Source organism: Ochotona curzoniae, unplaced genomic scaffold (assembly GCF_017591425.1).
Source record: "Ochotona curzoniae isolate NIBS_2020 unplaced genomic scaffold, NIBS_Ocur_1.0 contig_4105, whole genome shotgun sequence".
Taxonomy (NCBI): Eukaryota; Metazoa; Chordata; class Mammalia; order Lagomorpha; family Ochotonidae; genus Ochotona; species Ochotona curzoniae.
Genome location: NW_024466129.1, coordinates 2473607 through 2491758, shown reverse-complemented (window position 1 = coordinate 2491758; position 18152 = coordinate 2473607). Strand labels below are relative to the sequence as shown.

The following is an 18152-nucleotide window of genomic DNA, read 5'->3' as shown; positions in this document are numbered from 1 at the left end:
GATCATTACTTACTTTCAGTATTGAGTTATACCTTTTAGCATTTATTATTTACTTACAACAATGCAAAATTCAAAACAGAGGTATTATACCAATAAAACGTTGCAGTGGTCAGGGTGCCTAGAGGCCTGAGACAGTGGCTTCGCACGCAAGCACGACGAGCTATTGTTATCTTCTTCTTGTTCATGTCACACTCCACACAGCATGCAGTCTTACTGCTTTCCTTCCAAAATGCACCCAGGTTCCAGCCAGTTCCACCTCTGGGTCATTCCCTGTCTCCACCAACCTGTGTTCAACCCCCCAGTCTCATGATGGGATTCCCTCAAAGCCTCCAGGAGCTGTCCTTGTTTCTCTTACTTTGTTAACAAATTAGGCCTTGTGATTCTCTAAAACCTAAAGACAGGTCTTTTCACTACTCAACCCGAAGCCTGCGAGGGCTCCCCACCCACCTGAAGGCCCAGGTCCTCCAATGCTCTTCATTTTCTGCCCGCGTGTGAGCATTCTGCCTTGCTCTCCTGTTACTTTCATTTCAAAGTACTTCATTTCAGTTCCACTGAGTTCCTCACAGGTGCTCACAGTCTCCAGGCAGGAGCCATCGGAAGGCCTCTGAGCTGGCTGCTGCCTCGAAGCGGAATTCTTCCTCCAGTCGCCACCCTGGCTGACTGGTCTCCATCTTCTCAGTGAGGCCTAACACTTCCTCCTTCTACCTTATCTCTTATCTCTTCCTGCTCCTGATCACTTGTTAACACATGAAGTAAATTCCTTACTTATGTACTGATTCAGGCGAGGCACATAAACCCTGTTCAAGTGTTTGTTTAGGAAACAAATTTAAACTTCATGTCAAGGGTAGGTGAAAAGACTCCCTGGTATGCAAAGAATTAACATCAAAATTGCCTTCAAATCCACAATACCACAAATTTTTCAACTGAATCTTCACTGTTGAATTAACTTAAGGTTTTTTTTGTAGTTTTATCAGATATATGACATGGACCAATATCGCCACAGACATTTGCAAAGATGGGAGGAAAATCAAAACTCAACTTTATACATTCCTTACAGAAGTCAAAGTGTCGTGTTGTCCGAGTAGTTGCCTTGTCCTAAATATTGCCAAACCAGATGGCAAAAGTTAAGCACTGAACTTGTCAAGCAACCACTATGGCGGCAGCCCATGGCACACCTTGAAGATAAAGTGTCTGTCCACCGGCAGTTACAGTCTGAACCTGTTAGCGTCCAGGTTACAGAAACTGCACATATACTACGTTGACAAGAACTTTCAAAGTCGGATAAGCTAGTTAATACACATTATTGCCTTAAACATAATAACAAAACCTGCAACCTATGGAAAAGAGCTTCGCAGTTTGCTAACTTACTCTGCATTCAAGTTCCATCTTTGTTATCTATAAATTCATGCATCTTACTTTGATATTGCATGCTTGTTCCATCAGTCTTCTTGCATTTTCTTCGGCCCTGTATCTCTTTGGAAGCTGGACTCTGAAGAACTTCAGGGCACCTTCAAAATCTGCTTGCAGAAGGTCTTCCTTTGAGGTCTGCAAGACAATCACCAGAAATCACCATGATATCTTAGCTTGCACTCAGAACAAACATACTACAAAAAAATTTGCTATTTTTTTAAACATGCTTTATGGTAACCTCGAAGTTCAATCCAAAAAGTTTTAGGTGATATTAAGAACATTTCTAGTTTTTAAAGATTTTTTTATACGTAGAAATAAATTACCATGAAATAGAGGCAGTTTAAGAATTAATTAGCTTGGGCCCAGCACAATAGTGTAGTGGTTAAAGTCCTTGCATTGCATGTATTGGAATCCTGTATGGGCACCAGTTCATGTCCTGGCTGCTCTATTTCCCATCCAGCTCCCTGCCTGTAGCCTGGAAAAGCAGTTGAGGACGGCCCACAGCCTTGGGATGCTGCACCTGTGTGGGAGACCCGGAAGAGCTCTGGGCTCCTGGCTTTGGATCAGCTCAGCTCCAGCCATAGCGATCACTTAGGGAGTGAACTATCAGATGGAAGATCTTCCTCTCTGTTTTTCCAATAAAAATAAATAAACCTTAAAAAAGAATTAATTAGGGGCCCGGCGAGGTGGCGCAAGTGGTTAGGTCCTCGCCTTGCACGCCCGGGATCCCATATGGGCGCCGGTTCTAATCCCGGCAGCCCCACTTCCCTTCCAGCTCCCTGCCTGTGGCCTGGGAAAGCAGCTGAGGACGGCCCAAAGCTTTGGGACCCTGCACCCGCGTGGGAGACCCGGAAGAGGCTCCTGGCTTCGGATCGGCATAGTATCGGCCCGTTGCGGCTCACTTGGGGAGTGAATCATCGGACGGAAGATCTTCCTCTCTGTATCTCCTCTCTGTATATCCGCCTTTCCAATAAAAAATAATAAAAATAAATCTTAAAAAAAAAAAAAAAAGAATTAATTAACAAACTAACATACCAATTAATATTACCTGAAGGTTAGGATGGTACCAGGAATAGTTACAAAAATGAGACCAAAAACAGGGGAAAAAATTAAGTTCTGGGACTAATCTTTGCCTTTATCTTGGTTCTTTCAAGGATATTATTATATAACCAGCTGAAGACATAAATAATATAACCGAAGTTCATCAAAGTAACATAATGAATACCTAATGGGAAGTTGGATTTTTCAACTACAAAGAGTAGCTCAAATGAAGAAAATAAGAAATTGATCAGATACCTTTAAAATGCTATGAAAAACCTAGCGAAGAAAAGAATTCTTATGAAAACTATTGCTTACACAATCTATTTATTTATTTATTTTTTAATATATAAACATTTTTTTAAAAACAGGATTTATTTATTTTTATTACAAAGTCAGATATACAGAGAGTAGGCGAGATAGAGAGGAAGATCTTCCATCCGATGATTCACTCCCAAAGTGAACGCAACGGCCGATACTACGCTGATCCGAAGCCAGGAGCCAGGAACTTCATCCGGGTCTCCCACATGGGCGCAGGGTCCCGAGGCTTTGGGCCGTCCTGGACTGCTTTCCCAGGCCACAAGCAGGGAGCTCGATGAGACGTGGAGCTGCCGGGATTAGAACTGGCGCCCATCTGGGATCCCGGGCACGTTCAAGGTGAGGACTTTACCCGCTAGGCCACGCCGCCGGGCCCTACACAATTTATTTTAAAAATGAACCAGTGGATGAAAGATCTCCACCCCCTAGCCCCCTACTTCCCACACTCCACTCCTTCTCTCTCACTTTGTCTTTAATATATACACATAAAAAAACCTCTAAATATATAATAGCCACTTGGAAACAAATGTATGCACAGAAAAAAGACTAAAAGGAAACAAAATGTTTATCAGGTTCTTTCTCCCTGATATCTTGTTACATTTTCTTAACATTTTGTTTCTCAAAGACTTACTGACTTATTTGGAGGCAGAGTTAGAGAGAAGTGGTGGGGAGAGACAGAGGTCTCCCCCTACTCACTCCCTAACTGGCTGCCACGTCTAACAACAGTCAGGCCAAAGCCAGAGGCCAGGGGTTCCCTCTGGGTCCCCCAACGCGGGTGCAGAGGCCCAAATACTTGGGTTACTGTCCCGGCCTTTCGAGGCACACAAGCAGGGAGCCAGAAAGAAAGCCGCAACCGCATAGTGTGCTGGTCTCACTGACGGCAGCTTAATTCACCCGTACCTCAGCAACGCTTTTGCAAAAGGACAATAAACACCACAATAAATATTATGAATTCAGGTAGCGTGTGTAAATAGAAGGAGACACAAAAGTAATTGAGTGTCTTAGAGTCAGCATTCAGTTACCTGAAACTTCAGAAATTCAAAATATGGTTTCCAATCTATACCCTAGTTCTGAATATTACTTTAAGACCAGCATTTGGCAGTTAAAATGTTCCTTGCAATGCCAGCATCCCATTGGCTCCATTTCAGATCCTGGGTTCCTGCTAATGTGTGCACTGGAAGGCAGCAGGTGAGGCTGGCACAGGTGTATCCCTGCCACCCCCGTGGGACGCTGGCACTGCTGGCTCAGTCCTTGGCTGGCGTGGCCATTTAAAGAGTGAACCACCACCTGGAAAGATCGGTCTCCCTGCCTCAAGTAAACACAAAATGAAAAATACAAAAATTTGGGCCCGGTGCAGTGGCGCAGTGGCGCAGTGGCGCAGTGGTTAAGGTCCTCGCCTTGCATGCCCGGGATCCCATATGGGCGCCAGTTCTATCCCGGCAGCCCCGCTTCCCTTCCAGCTCCCTGCCTGTGGCCCGGGAAGGCAGTCGAGGACGGCCCAAAGCTTTGGGACCCTGCACCTGTGTGGGAGACCCAGAAGAGGCTCCTGGCTTCGGATTGGCATAGCATCGGCCGTTGCGCTCACTTGGGGAGTGAATCATCGGACAGAAGATCTTCCTCTCTGTCTCTCCTCTCTGTATATCTGCCTTTCCAATAAAATAATAATAATAATAATAATAATAATAAAAGAAAGCAGTTAAAAAAAGAAAGAAAAATACAAAAATTAAATTTAAAAACTCCGAAATATGACTACATTTTAATACAAACGTAATGCTGATTAACAGTGGAGACTATGGGGCTGCATTACGACGATACTGGCATCTGGGACCAAAGAGTTGCTGCTCTGTTTCCAACCCAGTTCCTTTCTAATGTGTCTGGACAGCAACAGGAAGTGGGCCAACACCTAGGGACCCCTTCACCCAGGAGGGAAACCCAAAGGGAGTTTCAAGTTCCTGGCTTCAGCCTAGCCCAGCCTTTCCTTCTGTGGCCACCTGGGGAGTAAACTAGTGAATGGAAGATCCTTTTCTCTGTCTCATCCACTTTGTCACTGCCTCTCAAATGAAAACTAAATAAATAAATCTTTTGAAAAAATTTCTTAAAGATTGCATGGAAAATTATATAACAGGCGGATAAAGTCCTCGCCTTGCACATGCCAGGATCCCATATTGGCGTCAATTCATATCCCATCAGCCACACTTCCCATCCAGTTCCCTACTTGTGGCCTGGGAAAGCAGTTGAGGACAGCACCAAAGCCTTGGGACCCTGCACCCATGTGGGACACCTGGAAGAGTCTCCTGACTCCTGGCTTCAGATCAGCTCAGCTCCAGCCGTTGCAGCCCATTGGGGAGTAAGTTAGTAGATGGAAGATTTTGCTCTCTCTGTCCTGCTGTCTGTACTTCTGACTTTGCAATAAAAATAAAGAAATTTAAAAAAAAAAAAAAAACAACTACATAGCAAGTCAGAGAAGCGCCTGCTCATAGTAGGACCTGAATTCCTGCAATCACTAGCTTGGTCTAAGCCACTGTTACTTCCGGGGAACTACCTGCTGCCCAGCTTCCCTCTTCCTACTCTTGTTTCCCACATCCTACTGCCCTGAAAACCAGGTGATGCCCTTGTTGTAAAGGCCTCTCAGAGTTCCACTGTGCTCACAATAAAACTCCAACTCCTCACTCGGGTCCACGAGGCTTTCCAGATCTGACACTGTGCCTCCCCTACAGCCTCATCAAATCGCGCTGTTTCCAAGTTCAGTTACTAACTGATGTTCTGCCCTTACTGTTTCTTCTCCCTAGAATATTCTCCCAGATCTTTACAAGAATATCATATTTTTGTCATCTACATTATAGCCCTGATTTAAGAACTGAGCACTCAGGTTCTTCATCCTGAAACCCAAGCCCCACCAAGTACTGCCTAGTTGTACATCCTCTGCTCCTCTCTTGGGGACGCTTGCTTTGCTCTCTGCCTTGTTGATTCTGTTCCCTGCTGGCTCCACTGCAACAAAAACGGCCTCCAGAACACAGGAGACAATTACACTTGTTACAGGATGAGTGAGCACAATCTACTTCTATCTCTGTTTCGCCATAAATATCATTTTTCTTTTACTGTTTAAACAAGAAAATGTAAAAGAAAAGAATATATTAATTAATTAACATACCAGACAGCTTCTCAAGATTGGCCCAGCTTCAGGTGCAAAAATATATTGATAAACAGAAGGTAAAACTAGGCCAACAGTGGCAATAGAGAAAAAAATACAACATTTCAGTCCATCTTAGATTTGTTTCCTCCCTCTTAAAAACATAGCTGCAGTAGCAAGAAGCAATGGAGAGAATGCTTAATATGCTGTCAGTTCACCTGAGCTGGGAAAGGCGGTCTGACAGAGACCCCTCCAACTAAGTTATCAACTGCAGAACCATTAGAAATACACGCAGCCACCAGCTGCAGCAGCCACACAACATCCCTAGCCTGCCTTTTCATAGGTATAGGTATGGCGGTTAGCTGTCCGGTGATGGCTTAGAAAACTCAAGACAGGCTGCCAACTGGGTTTGTAAGGGAAGTGGTTTAGCCCTTCTGTACCACCAGAAGGTCTAGGTGGTACTTCTGGGCTAACTAACTTTAGCTATCCAGAAACAAATGCCCATGTATGGAAGGTGACAATCCCTTGTCTACAGGCAGCGGCTTGGCCACCTAATTTTCTTATACTGCTGAAGGCCTAATTTCAAGTCTAGCCTTTGAATTCATACAGAAGTAGAATTCTGGTGCCACGAATGCCAAATCCTACATTCTAATACAGCCTGGTCTGGCAGAGATGGCCGCACTGGTACAGGTGCTGTCCGGAGGACCTCTGTAATCTCAGAGGAGGCAACAGACCTTCCATCAGGGGAAGACTTCAGCCGCTAAGGAAGAGCTTTCACACTCCAGAGCCCAGAGAGCCCTGTGCCACTCTTCACAGATCATATGGCTTGTCCAGCCGCCAAGCACGAGAAGAAAGCAGTGTTGACAACCACGGAGCAGTGGGCTCAGACACACAACATACAGAAATTTCCCATTTCTCTCGCCCTAGCTTCAGGAGGAAGTGGCACACTGAAGGTATTCAGACAAGGTTGTAAAAAAAGAGAGACTAAATTCATTCCAGTTAAACTCTAGCTACTCATGGTGTTGAATGACTTTCCCTCTTTCCAAATGGGAGCATTTTCAAGCTGAAGATTCTGAAAATGAAGCAAGTTGAGGCATATTGGCATATTTTACAAACTCCCAAACAAATAATGCAAGTGATGCTAGTTTGGGAAGTCTGTGTGCTGCTCAGTAGGCTCAGAGGCTGATATTTGAGCGATTAAAAAATAGCACCTTGATCTCGCTGACATCTTTAGTTCTATAAAGCAGTCTAAGCAATAAGAATGTATACTTTTCCCATGGATTAGAAGTAGCCAATGTCATTGTGAATGAAAGAAATGCTACTCAGTATAAAACACACAAACAGAAACATTGTTTTCCAGCATTCTAGAAGGCAACCCGAAGTCCTACTTTGATTCTCCTGGGCTGTTCTCTTCAACGTTCTATCTGCTTTTTTATTTTTAATTTTATGTTTTTCAACGTTCTATCTGTAAGAGGACTCCATGATTACCATCAACTCAAAGGCCACTGTAACACCTTAAGCAGATTCTGAGCTCATGAGACCAACTCTCCATTTTCTGACAACTGCATCTAAAAGGGTTTCCCCTCTACAAGCGAGGCTTAGATACTTCTTGTTCACAGATTAAGAACAGAGCTATGGCTTACCGGACTTCCATTCAGCTTTTTTAAAATAATATTTTATTTTCCAATGATAGTGTGTGTTTATGTTAAGGCCTCAGCCTCAAAAGAAGGAAGACTTTTAAAAAATATTGATTTATTTGTAAAACAGAGTGACACAGGAAAGAGACTTCATCTGCTGACTTACTGTTGATCGCCTCCTCCACTGCACACAGCAGCCAGGGACGGGCCAGGCCAGAGCCAGGAGCCTGGAGCCCAACCTGGATCTCCCAGGTGCGTGGCAGGAATCCAAGCACGTGGGTCATCACCTACAAACCCCCTCAGGAACTGCTGTGGAAGTGTCCAGGAGCCAGGACAAGAGCCAGGCATGCTGATACAGGACGTGGGCACTCCCAGTGCTAACTCAATCCGCTGTCCTGTAACACCTACTCCATAGAAAACATATACATATTCTTACAAATCCCAACACCATGCCCTGCCATACAAATACAAGCATGATTAACATTCTGTTACCTTACTCGTCTTCCTGTTCTTCACACATACATCTTTCATACATTTACTAAAATTTCTAGCATCATGTATGTAGTATTTTGTTAAATATACCGGATCTACAACACCTACAGATAAATTTAACATTAGTAGTTTATAATATAGGTGGTAATTCTTTCTATGGAAATAAAAACATTTTTTCAATCAGGGCTATACGGTCCTCACCCATACCCATTATGGAGATAATAGAATTAATGGCTATCATTTAGTTTATAATTATATGAATACTAATACTCTCTCTGACAATGAGGAGAGGCTTCTAACATATGATCTTTGATGGCAAGACTCAAGTTTTAAAAATGTATCCATTTGTGAGAAGATCTTTAGTCTTAACAGCTAAAACACAGGCCTCCCATATCAAAGTACCGGGAGTTCAATTCCCTGCTCTGGCTTTTGACTGCAGCTTTCCTCTAATGCCAGCCTGGGCGGCAGCAAGTGAGGGCATGGGATGGCTCCTGGCTTCTGATGTCTGCCCTGGTGGCTCCTGGCTCCTGATACCTGCCCTGGTGGTTCCTCATGCCTGCCCTGGGCGGCAGCAGGTGAGGGCATGGGGTGGCTCCTGGCTCCTGATGCCTGCCCTGGTGGTTCCTGATGCCTGCCTTGGGTGGCTCCTGGCTCCTGATGCCTGCCCTGGTGGTTCCTGGCTCCTGATGCCTGCCCCGGTGGCTCCTGATGCCTGCCCCGGTGGCTCCTGATGCCTGCCCCAGTGGCTCCTGATGCCTGCCCCGGTGGTTCCTGGCTCCTGATGCCTGCCCTGGTGGTTCCTCATGCCTGCCCTGGTGGCTCCTGATGCCTGCCCTGGTGGCTCCTGATGCCTGCCCTGGTGGTTCCTGGCTCCTGATGCCTGCCCTGGCTCTTGGGGGAGGCAAATAAGGGAGTGAACCAGCTGATGACAATATCTCTCTGTCTTCCTGTTTATCTTCTCTCATGAATAAAAATAATATATATCCCTAAAAATCAGATAATACTTGAAGAACAAAACCAAGTACTCAAGGAGATTGTGTTGGCTTCAGGGTTATCATCACTGTCCATGTTCACTATACAGGATCCCAACATTGAAATAGCAAAATTCTTAATTTTTTTATATTGCTTTTATAACAAAAGTGAGGGAAGAGCAGTATTGGGTGCTAATCTGAGTCCATCCCAGTTGCTTCACTCCCAGTCCAGCTCACTGCTTATGACCTGGAAAAGCAGTGGAGGATGACCCTGAACCCATGTGGGAGAAACAGAAGCAGCTCCTGGCTCCTGGCTTTTGACTTTGGATTGGCTCAGCTCCAGCAATTGTGGCTATTTAGGGAGTGAACCAGCAGACAGACCTCTCTTTCCCGCCTTCTCTCTTTCTCTCTCCCTGTCTTCTTGTGTAACTTTGCTTTCCAAATAAAAATCTTTTTTTTTTTTTAAAAAAGCACATCTACAAATTAACAACACAAACCAAACCAAACCAAACCAAAGTGAGAGAATGTTACTGAAATGAAAGCGTAGTTCCCATCGGCTGGCTATAGCCTGCTTGCGTGGGGAGGTCTATATATTCACAGTGAAAACACCCAGCAGATCAGTACTGAAACTGTGGCCAAAGTACTTCTACTGTGCAATGCTGTGACAATCACATTTTATTCATATTCAAAAAGAAAAATACTCAGAGGGGAAAAGGGAGATCGTAAACATGAGCGAAGCAGAAGTTCTACTTTTTCCAAATTTCATGCACTTAGAGAATATGGACTGCGGCCAGGTGCTCCTGCTGATACCATTTTGAATGTGTTTTTTCCCACTGAAAAATTCAGTGCAATGGTGCCACATTTTCAAGTGATACTTTCTTACTTCAGTAGGTGGAAACAGTTCTAGCATCTCAATGTTAGCTCCAGATGCTTCTATTCCAACCTCCTCACTATTCTTGGGTGATAACATCATTATTTAAGGTCTAGGGTTTATTCTTTCAGGTTATTCGATTAAAACAAAAGAGAAAGAAATGTGAGAGTTTTTGCACAGGATTTAAAAGAAGTGATATTAGTTAGCTAGTATTTAGGATATTTCTATCTCTTGCTTTGGTTGTTTAATTTCACTGAAGAAACATGGCTGGTGACTCTGCATATAACATTTATGACTTACAGTAGTATCTAAAATGAAGTACTTATATCTGGCTTATTAAAGTAAAATTAGGACTTAGGTTGTATCTAAAATGAAGTACTTATATCTGGCTTATTAAAGGAAAGTCTTGCTCTATGTGGTGTGCCTTTACAGGATGATAAGCAAAAATCCCCAATGTGTTTCCTTTATTCAACTTGGCTTCCTTCTAACCAAGAGTCACAGGAGCACAGCGTCCTGGTAGCTGGATGACCCTGCTGTCAATCAGGGAACAATGAATAAGCCCCAACATCCACATCTTCAATGCGGTCTGGGTGTATCCCCATCCACTTATCTTTTTAAAGTTACCTGTCTTACAATGGAAAACATTGCAATCTTTAAATAAAATATTCATGCATGTTTGTACAATATGTATCCATGTTTAAAATTTGATTAAAAAAACCAGAGGCACATCTTAAAACTTCGGTGCTTGCCCTCTTGACTAGAGCTGGGAAGATTTCAACACGAGGCAGGATTCCTCCAGGACTTCCCCATGTGGATTAGCCATCAATACCACATCATCAGCTGGTCTGAGAACACAAGGTGGTGGCATGCGGACTGAACTGTGAGTAGTTACTCTTTGGATAAAAGTCCTAACTAAGAAAAGGTATATGATTTCATGAAATGTAGATCGTTTCTGATTCATGAATCATATTCCAAGTACAACTGTATGTAATAGTCAGAGGGTTCCATCGGCCCTGAGACAACACGCATGTACCTTCCACACGGAATCCAAGTAGCACCCCCATCTAGGCTCTGAATACTAAGAGTGACAGCAACCTTGGAGAAGCCCTCTCCTCAGACACCTAACTTGGCAACCCTCAAATTCTGTACCAGTGCATATACAGATGCGTAGGATGATCCCCCAATGTCTCAAGGGGGAGACTCGACCCTGTGTGAGTCTAACTGCTGAAGTTTGTCTTGGCTAGAGGCAGTCTGTATTCACCTCTGAAGTAGATTTCAGTAGGAGAGCTCTTCTTAGCTATCAATTTATGTTTTCCTTCAATGAATGGAAAAATATCAATGCCAAACAGAGGATTACCGGAAAGTTACCAAGGGAAGCCACCCCTGAGTCACAAAGTTGTGTAGTCTTTTAAGATATGTAAATATATTAAACCATGACTGATCCCTAAGAGGGGCAGGGAATTTACTGAAATGTGTTTTAAAACTTCATTGTGTCTAGACTCTTGAAATAAAATGCTTCTTATATCACTTAAAACAAAATGAAACAAAACTCCTTTCCAATGGAATAATGACTCTTCAGTTCTCTCTTTTATTAAAAATGGGATTTGGAAGATAATAACCTCGCCTGGGCACGAAAACATATGTACTGAGCTGTTCTGATTTCTTCTTTTACTGAAAGAGAACCAGATTTCTTTAAAAAACACCCCCTTCAACTGCACATTAGTCACAGCATCGGACTTCACGGTGCAGTGATAAGCAGACCTCCTTCAGGGTGGGAGACGTCTTACGTATATGGCCACCTAACACAGCTGTTATGGTAACAGAGAAGAGGTTATATCTGCGTGCAAATCTACACTCAAAGATGGAATTAATCATTGTAAATGTAAGTATAAACAGAGATGAAATTTACTGGAGTGAGACGTGAGGGAACACGGTTAAATCTAGTCAAATAAATATTGTGCTGAGGAGACTAGAATATGAGAAACCCATAACAGGCAAATAGTCTGAAATGATATTAAATTCCATTCTATAGACAACACCGAACTTAATCATTCTTGTGTATTATTACCACATAATGGCATAGGATTCCTATAGACCAATTATATTACAGAACAGTTGCTAGGTACAGTTCTCAAACCACTGAGAAGGAACCCTGCAACAGTGATTGTGGGTATTTAATTTTAACCCTTGATAGGAAACGAGGAAGAATGATTATTTTTCTTGCTCAGAAAAATCAAGTACCAAGCAATCCTGACTTCCCAGACTCAGGGCACAGACCCAGCACCTTCGAGCTGCTTTAGACACACAGATCAATCACGCCAGGAGACAAACCTACAATTCCCTACTCCAAAGATATTTAGGTGACAAAATTCTCTACACCCTTTCCCCTCCCCCAATCAAATTGGCAATCAAATGGGGAGAGGATGGAAAGCAAACCACACATTGTCTAGATAAGTAGCTATGTCTGTTGTGAAATTTAACCCATTGGAGATAAAATGACAGAATGCCTGTGTCAGGCACTTAGGAATTCCGCTTTGCTGCTGAGTCTGCTGAGCTAGAAAACCATGGTTTTGCTGTCACAGAGATAATGCCACCAGTGTAACCCTGGACTCCAAGAAAAGAGCCATGATCTCTTCTAGCCAATTAAGGCTCCAGACGAGATGCACGGCAGCGGTCACTCAGCCCTTCTGAACAGCAGACTAGGGAGAAGAGGAGGAAAGAGGAGACCACGGCCTCTGCCAGGGATAAGAGGATTCTCACCCAGGGCAGCAGATCCCCACAAACGAAGTTCAAAGAAAAGCAGTCTCACCGCCAGGAGCCGAGGCACAAACAGACGATGCCCCATCCCCAGGAGTTCCAGCACTCGACAAGCGTACTCATTCACCAGCTTGTTCCTCTCGTCGTGCATGTCCTGGGACTTTCTGGCAGGAGGCGTGAGCTTGGCAGCTGGGGCTGGGCAAGGCGCCCCTTCCTCCATGAGCAGAAGGCAGGTATCCAGAGTGAGGCAGAGCGGATCTCTTACTCACAATGCTAACAACTGCGGCGGTAGAGCCGGGCTCAGGTCTGCCCGGAGGATGCACAAGCTAGTCTGTGGTGGGAACTGCCAGCTAATGCCTCCACAAGAAAAACATTTTGGCTTAATTATCCACTGTGCAAGAGCCCCGAAGTAAACTGGTGGATGAAAATGAAATGAAAAGCTGATGGCAAATAAAAAACAGCAAAAGCAATCGAATGCAAGAAAATGGCCAGGAGTGATGCAGGAGAGTTCAGAGACATGTATAAAGACAGACTAGCTGTTTACAAGGATCTAGCATGTGAGAGCGTGTGAGTGTGCATGTGTGTGAGAGAGAATGTTTGCGTGTGTCTGTGTGTGAGCAGGCAGCAGCCACCGCCGCCAGCGCGCCAGGACAGTTGTGAATCTGCAAGGAGAAAAGGATGAGCTCATTGCAATCCTCGGTTCGTGACGAGCAGCGCTGCTGCTGCTGCTGCTGCTGCCTTGGCTGCTGCCTCTCGCTGTGAATCAGTAATGAGGGGCAAGAAAGGAAGCGAGGCAAGAGAAGGAGCGAGGTGAATGGGCATGCAGAGTGCGTCTCAGGGGAGAATGCCGTAATAAGAAGCCAATGCCAAGCCATAGGACAGCCGCGCTTCCTCCGCCCAGTCCACCTTCAATCAGAATCAGTCTGACAGCTTCTGCAGTTGAATCCTAAACCCGCAGACAGATGAACTAGCTTCTCCTAACATCTGATGCTCACAGGAAGAGCAGCCAGCCATCGAAGAGGCTGACCTTTATTCACTCCAGCTTTCTAATAACGAGAGCAGAGACAAGTCTGATCTGATGTAGTGATCCTTTCAGATTACTGAAGAGAGGTGCTGGAGTGAGATAACGGCATGGACCCAGGAGCGAGGGCTGACACACCCTTGAGCCCAAGCGTTCATGCAAAAATGATGTCTCCCAATGCCAGGATGTGAGGAAGCATTTCAGTACAGAGGGGAGCATGGCTACAACTAAGTACAGAACAAAAACCTACACAATATTAAGAATATACATTTTAAGAGGTACTAGAATTGAGATTCTCAAAACAAAACTAACTTTCTCATTGCATGGGGCTTTGGTAAATACTCTGTTAATAGTCCAAAATACTGACAATTCCTGGTCAAATAAATCCTTCCTTATTAGGGCTATAACCCATAGTTATCCACATTTAATATTGTTCAGTGTTCACACTACAGAGCTATGCTAATTTCTCTGATGTGCACAATCGACTGTAGCCCATTACGAGCGAACGGAGATCGTGTGCGGTAGTGTCTTCGCGCTGTTCTAACCTGCTCTGTGCTCGGGGTCCTGGCTCTGACACTGTCCCCATCTCAGGAGCACGCCAGGTTCTCCAGATGAGCTGCACATAGCACGGAGACGAGGCTCAGGCCCAAGAGGCCTCCCCAAGCTGCTCATCGTTTGTTTGAATTTTCCTTCCTGAATCCTTGCTTCCTACTCTGACGAATAAGAGCTTCAAAATGTCAAAAAAAAAAGGTGGTTTCTTAATAGATCTCTTTAATCTTGTTTAAAGAAATGAGAGAATTGGGCCCGGCGCGGTGGCGCAAGTGGTTAAGGTCCTCGCCTAGCACGCCCGGGATCCCATATGGGCGCCGGTTCTAATCCCGGCAGCCCCGCTTCCCTTCCAGCTCCCTGCCTGTGGCCCGGGAAAGCAGTCGAGGACGGCCCAAGGCTTTGGGACCCTGCACCTGCGTGGGAGACCCGGAAGAGGCTCCTGGCTTCGGATCGGCATAGTATCGGCCCGTTGCGCTCACTTGGGGAGTGAATCATCGGATGGAAGATCTTCCTCTCTGTCTCTCCTCTCTGTATATCCGCCTTTCCAATGAGAAAATAATAAAAATAAATCTTTAAAAAAAAAAAAAAGAAATGAGAGAATTGAGGCTAAAGGAGAGAAATTAAAAGAGACATTGTTTCTTTTAACAAAATATTGTTTGGTTTCTTTTTCTAAATCTCGGGGAAAATGTTTTAAAATTAAAGATTATTTTTGAAGCAAATTTCTTACCATGTTCTATAAGTTCCTCCATCATATTAATTATATATATATGCATATATATATATATAAAGGTTTATTTTATTTATTTGAATGGGAGAACCACAGAGAGAAAAGGAGAGAGAGAGAGAGAGAGCGATCTTCTACCCACTGGTTCACTTGCCAAACAGCTACAATGGTCAGAGCTGTGTCAGGCTCGAGTCAGGAGCCAGGAGCTTTCTCCAGCTCTCCCCCATGCAGGCAGAGGTCTAAGCACATGGAGCATTTTCTGCCACCCTCCCAGCTAGACTGGAAGTGAAACAGCCAGGATTGAACAGGAGCCTAGACAGGATGCTGTCATCACAATCAGTGGCTTTGGGCCCTGACATTAGATTTTTAAAAATTATTATTATTATTCTGACATTAGATTTTTAACAAAATGTTAAATTTTGAGATGTGAAGTTTACTTATTTGAAATTCAGATTTACAGAGAGAAAGAAACAGAAAGATTCTCCATCTGCTGGTTCACTCCCCAAATGGCTGCAACAGCCAGAGCTGAGCCAATCTGAAACTAGGAGCCAGGAGTCTCCTCCAGGTCTCCCATGTAGTGCTGGTGCCCAAGGACTTGGGCCATCCTCTGCTGTCTTCTCAGGCAATAAGTAAGAACTGAATCAGAAGTAGAGCAGCTGGGACATGAACCAGCACTCGTATGGGATGCTGGCACAGCAAGGTAGAGGATTAACCTATTGAGTCATCATGCCAGTCCCAATTCTTTTACTTATTATAAAAATAATTTTCCAGATGTAAGGATACAATGCAGTATGCATCTCTACTTCCAGATCAAAGGTGGATTCCCAATGAAATTGCTAACTCTATCTTGACAGTAGGATACTGGACTCTCTGCCATTGTCCATGCCTGCAAAGATGGACATATGACTGTTTATGAAGAACAATACTATTGCAATAATACAGGGAACTTCAGTGGCATGGCAGAAAGGATTTGGGGAGGGGGGTAAGGAAAATCCTAGGGCCTATGGAACTGTATCATAAAATGATAATCATAATAACTTTAAAAACTAGTGAAAAATGATTTTTTCAGAAGTATTCAAGGTAAATATGTTAAACAAAAGTAGCAAAAGCATTAGAATAGTACATACATAGAAAAACAAATTTTAAGTCTCTAAGGTTTTGTAGGAAATGTTTGATGGGTTGTCGAGGGTAAGAGTTGGTTCATCTAGAAAGATGAGATGATAAAGAAGACAGAAGAGGCCTGGACCTTTCTTATTTACCCCTAAATAAATAAATTTACCCCTAATTACCCCCACACAGAGAACCAGGCCTTTTTTGCATTGCTTACAAGCTGGTATTCTGCATGAAATTTTGCTTAAAAATACTGTGCTGTTGCTATGTGTGATGAAAAGCACTGCTAGACACTTCACTATTAAGGACAAGGGAGCATTTTTGACATCTAAAAGAAACATGCATTTTTTTATTGACATGTTTCAAATGTTTATCTTGATTTTATCTGAAAGGCAAAGAGCGAGGTCATTTATCCATCCACTGGTTCACTTCCCCAAAGCCTAAGACAGCCAAGCTGGATCCCGAAGTCTGGAAGGTCATCTGTGTATCACACAGGCGCAGTGGGGACCCAAGCACGTGGACCACCACCTGCTGCCTCGCAGGATGCGCATGAGCAGGAAGTTGAACTGGAAGAACAGTCCCCAGTGTTTGAACCACGCATTCTAACGATCCAAACACTGAATGCCCTCCATAGGAAAGAATCTAATGATTCTTTAGCTTATAAAATTATTCTGAATCACTTTTTATCTTTTCATTTTTTATTAGAGGGACAGATACAAAGTCAGAGAACTTACATTCACTGTTTCGTTTCCCATATGCCTGTGACAGCAGGAGCTGTGTCAGGCTGAAACAAGGCTGGAACTGAAATCTGGCACTTGGGTGTGGGATGTTACCATCTCAAGCACTGCATTAACTACTGTGTCAAATGTTTGCTCAAAGACTTTATCTAAAGATCTGAAATAGAAAGATGTAAAATCAATCAAACTAGCAACCATGGTTTGGCTCTGATAAACAAGTTAAAACAAGTTAAAATTGTATGTAGTGGTGTGGGTGTCTGATGTACTATGGAAGGGAAGATGGGAGTCATGAGGTCGGCCTCCTCTAAGTGCCTGGGATTCAATATCCAGTGCTAAGTTCTTATTCCAGCTTCTGGCTAACGCAGAACCTGGGAGGCAGTGAGCATACCTCAAATGACTGAGCAGATCTGGATCAAACTCCTGGTTCCTGCCTGGTCCAGCGTGGGCCATGAATGAACTATCAAATAGGAGCTCTCTCTCTAGCTCGCTCTCTGATCCTCTCTTTCATCCCATCTTTCATCTCCCTCACCCAATCTCTCAAATAAAAACAAACCTATACATGCTAGACATTAAATATAATATTTAAAATACAATCTCTTAGATTGAAACAGTCATACTTAAAATATTTTGATGCGTTTAATAAAATGGCACATAAAAGAGTTATAAAAAGCAGCCATGCATTTTAGTTCCCCAATCTCTATCATGCTTTCCTCAAAAATCCTTCATCTTCTCCAGTAAAATTTCTATAATTCTACATTCCTGATTTTACTTTTGGGTTGTCCTTTGCAAACAGGATGTTGGTATTATGCTGCGGTCCGTGCAGTAGGTGTGGATGACACGGAGGTGTGAAGAGAACAGCTCCCTGCTTGGCAGGGCCCGGGGGAGCTTCCAGCTGTTAGGCAAGGCCCAGCGGAAGTCTCTCTGACCACCTTGACGCAGTCTCACCCCTGTTTACATGGACATTCAAGCACCCCACTAAGAATTCTGTAATCTATTGAGGCATTGTTATTTGCCCCTGTGAGATAGTTTTTGCAACTGATGTGAGCTTGAGAGTTGATGTCACTGATAATGTCTTGATGAGTGGGCCTTTGACAATTTACACACAGGAGCACAATTAAACCCATGCCATTTCTGGATACCTTATTGGGTACTTAACCATTGCCCCAGAATCTGGCCCAGACACGTAGCACACCTTCTGGGAAAGAGCTTGATAAATAGCCTAAATGTTAACAAGAGTGATGGGAGTAAGAGCTATAAATGCTATGGCGATAAATATAGCTACTGTTATCTCAAAGGCTAGCCTGTCTTTACAATTTCTTCGGAGCACAGAAAATGTAATTGTTTTAGCCGCTTTTATAATTTTTAGCTAGAGGAATTAAGGATGCTT

The 18152-nt window shown here is 43.8% G+C and overlaps 1 protein-coding gene across 7 annotated transcripts in view; it reads right to left on the bottom strand.

Moving 5' to 3' along the window:
• RABGAP1L (RAB GTPase activating protein 1 like) overlaps nucleotides 1-18152 on the bottom strand; it is a 592969-nt gene that overhangs the window by 115995 nt on the left and 458822 nt on the right. For 5 of the 7 annotated variants that reach the window (XM_040984290.1, XM_040984291.1, XM_040984292.1 and 2 more), the window contains one exon: nucleotides 1417-1545. In XM_040984290.1, coding sequence (XP_040840224.1) covers nucleotides 1417-1545 — 129 coding nt within the window. Of the gene's footprint in view, nucleotides 1-1416; nucleotides 1546-12676; nucleotides 13628-18152 lie in introns of those variants that run through there. The other 2 variants (XM_040984298.1, XM_040984295.1) reach the window with 2 other exon arrangements.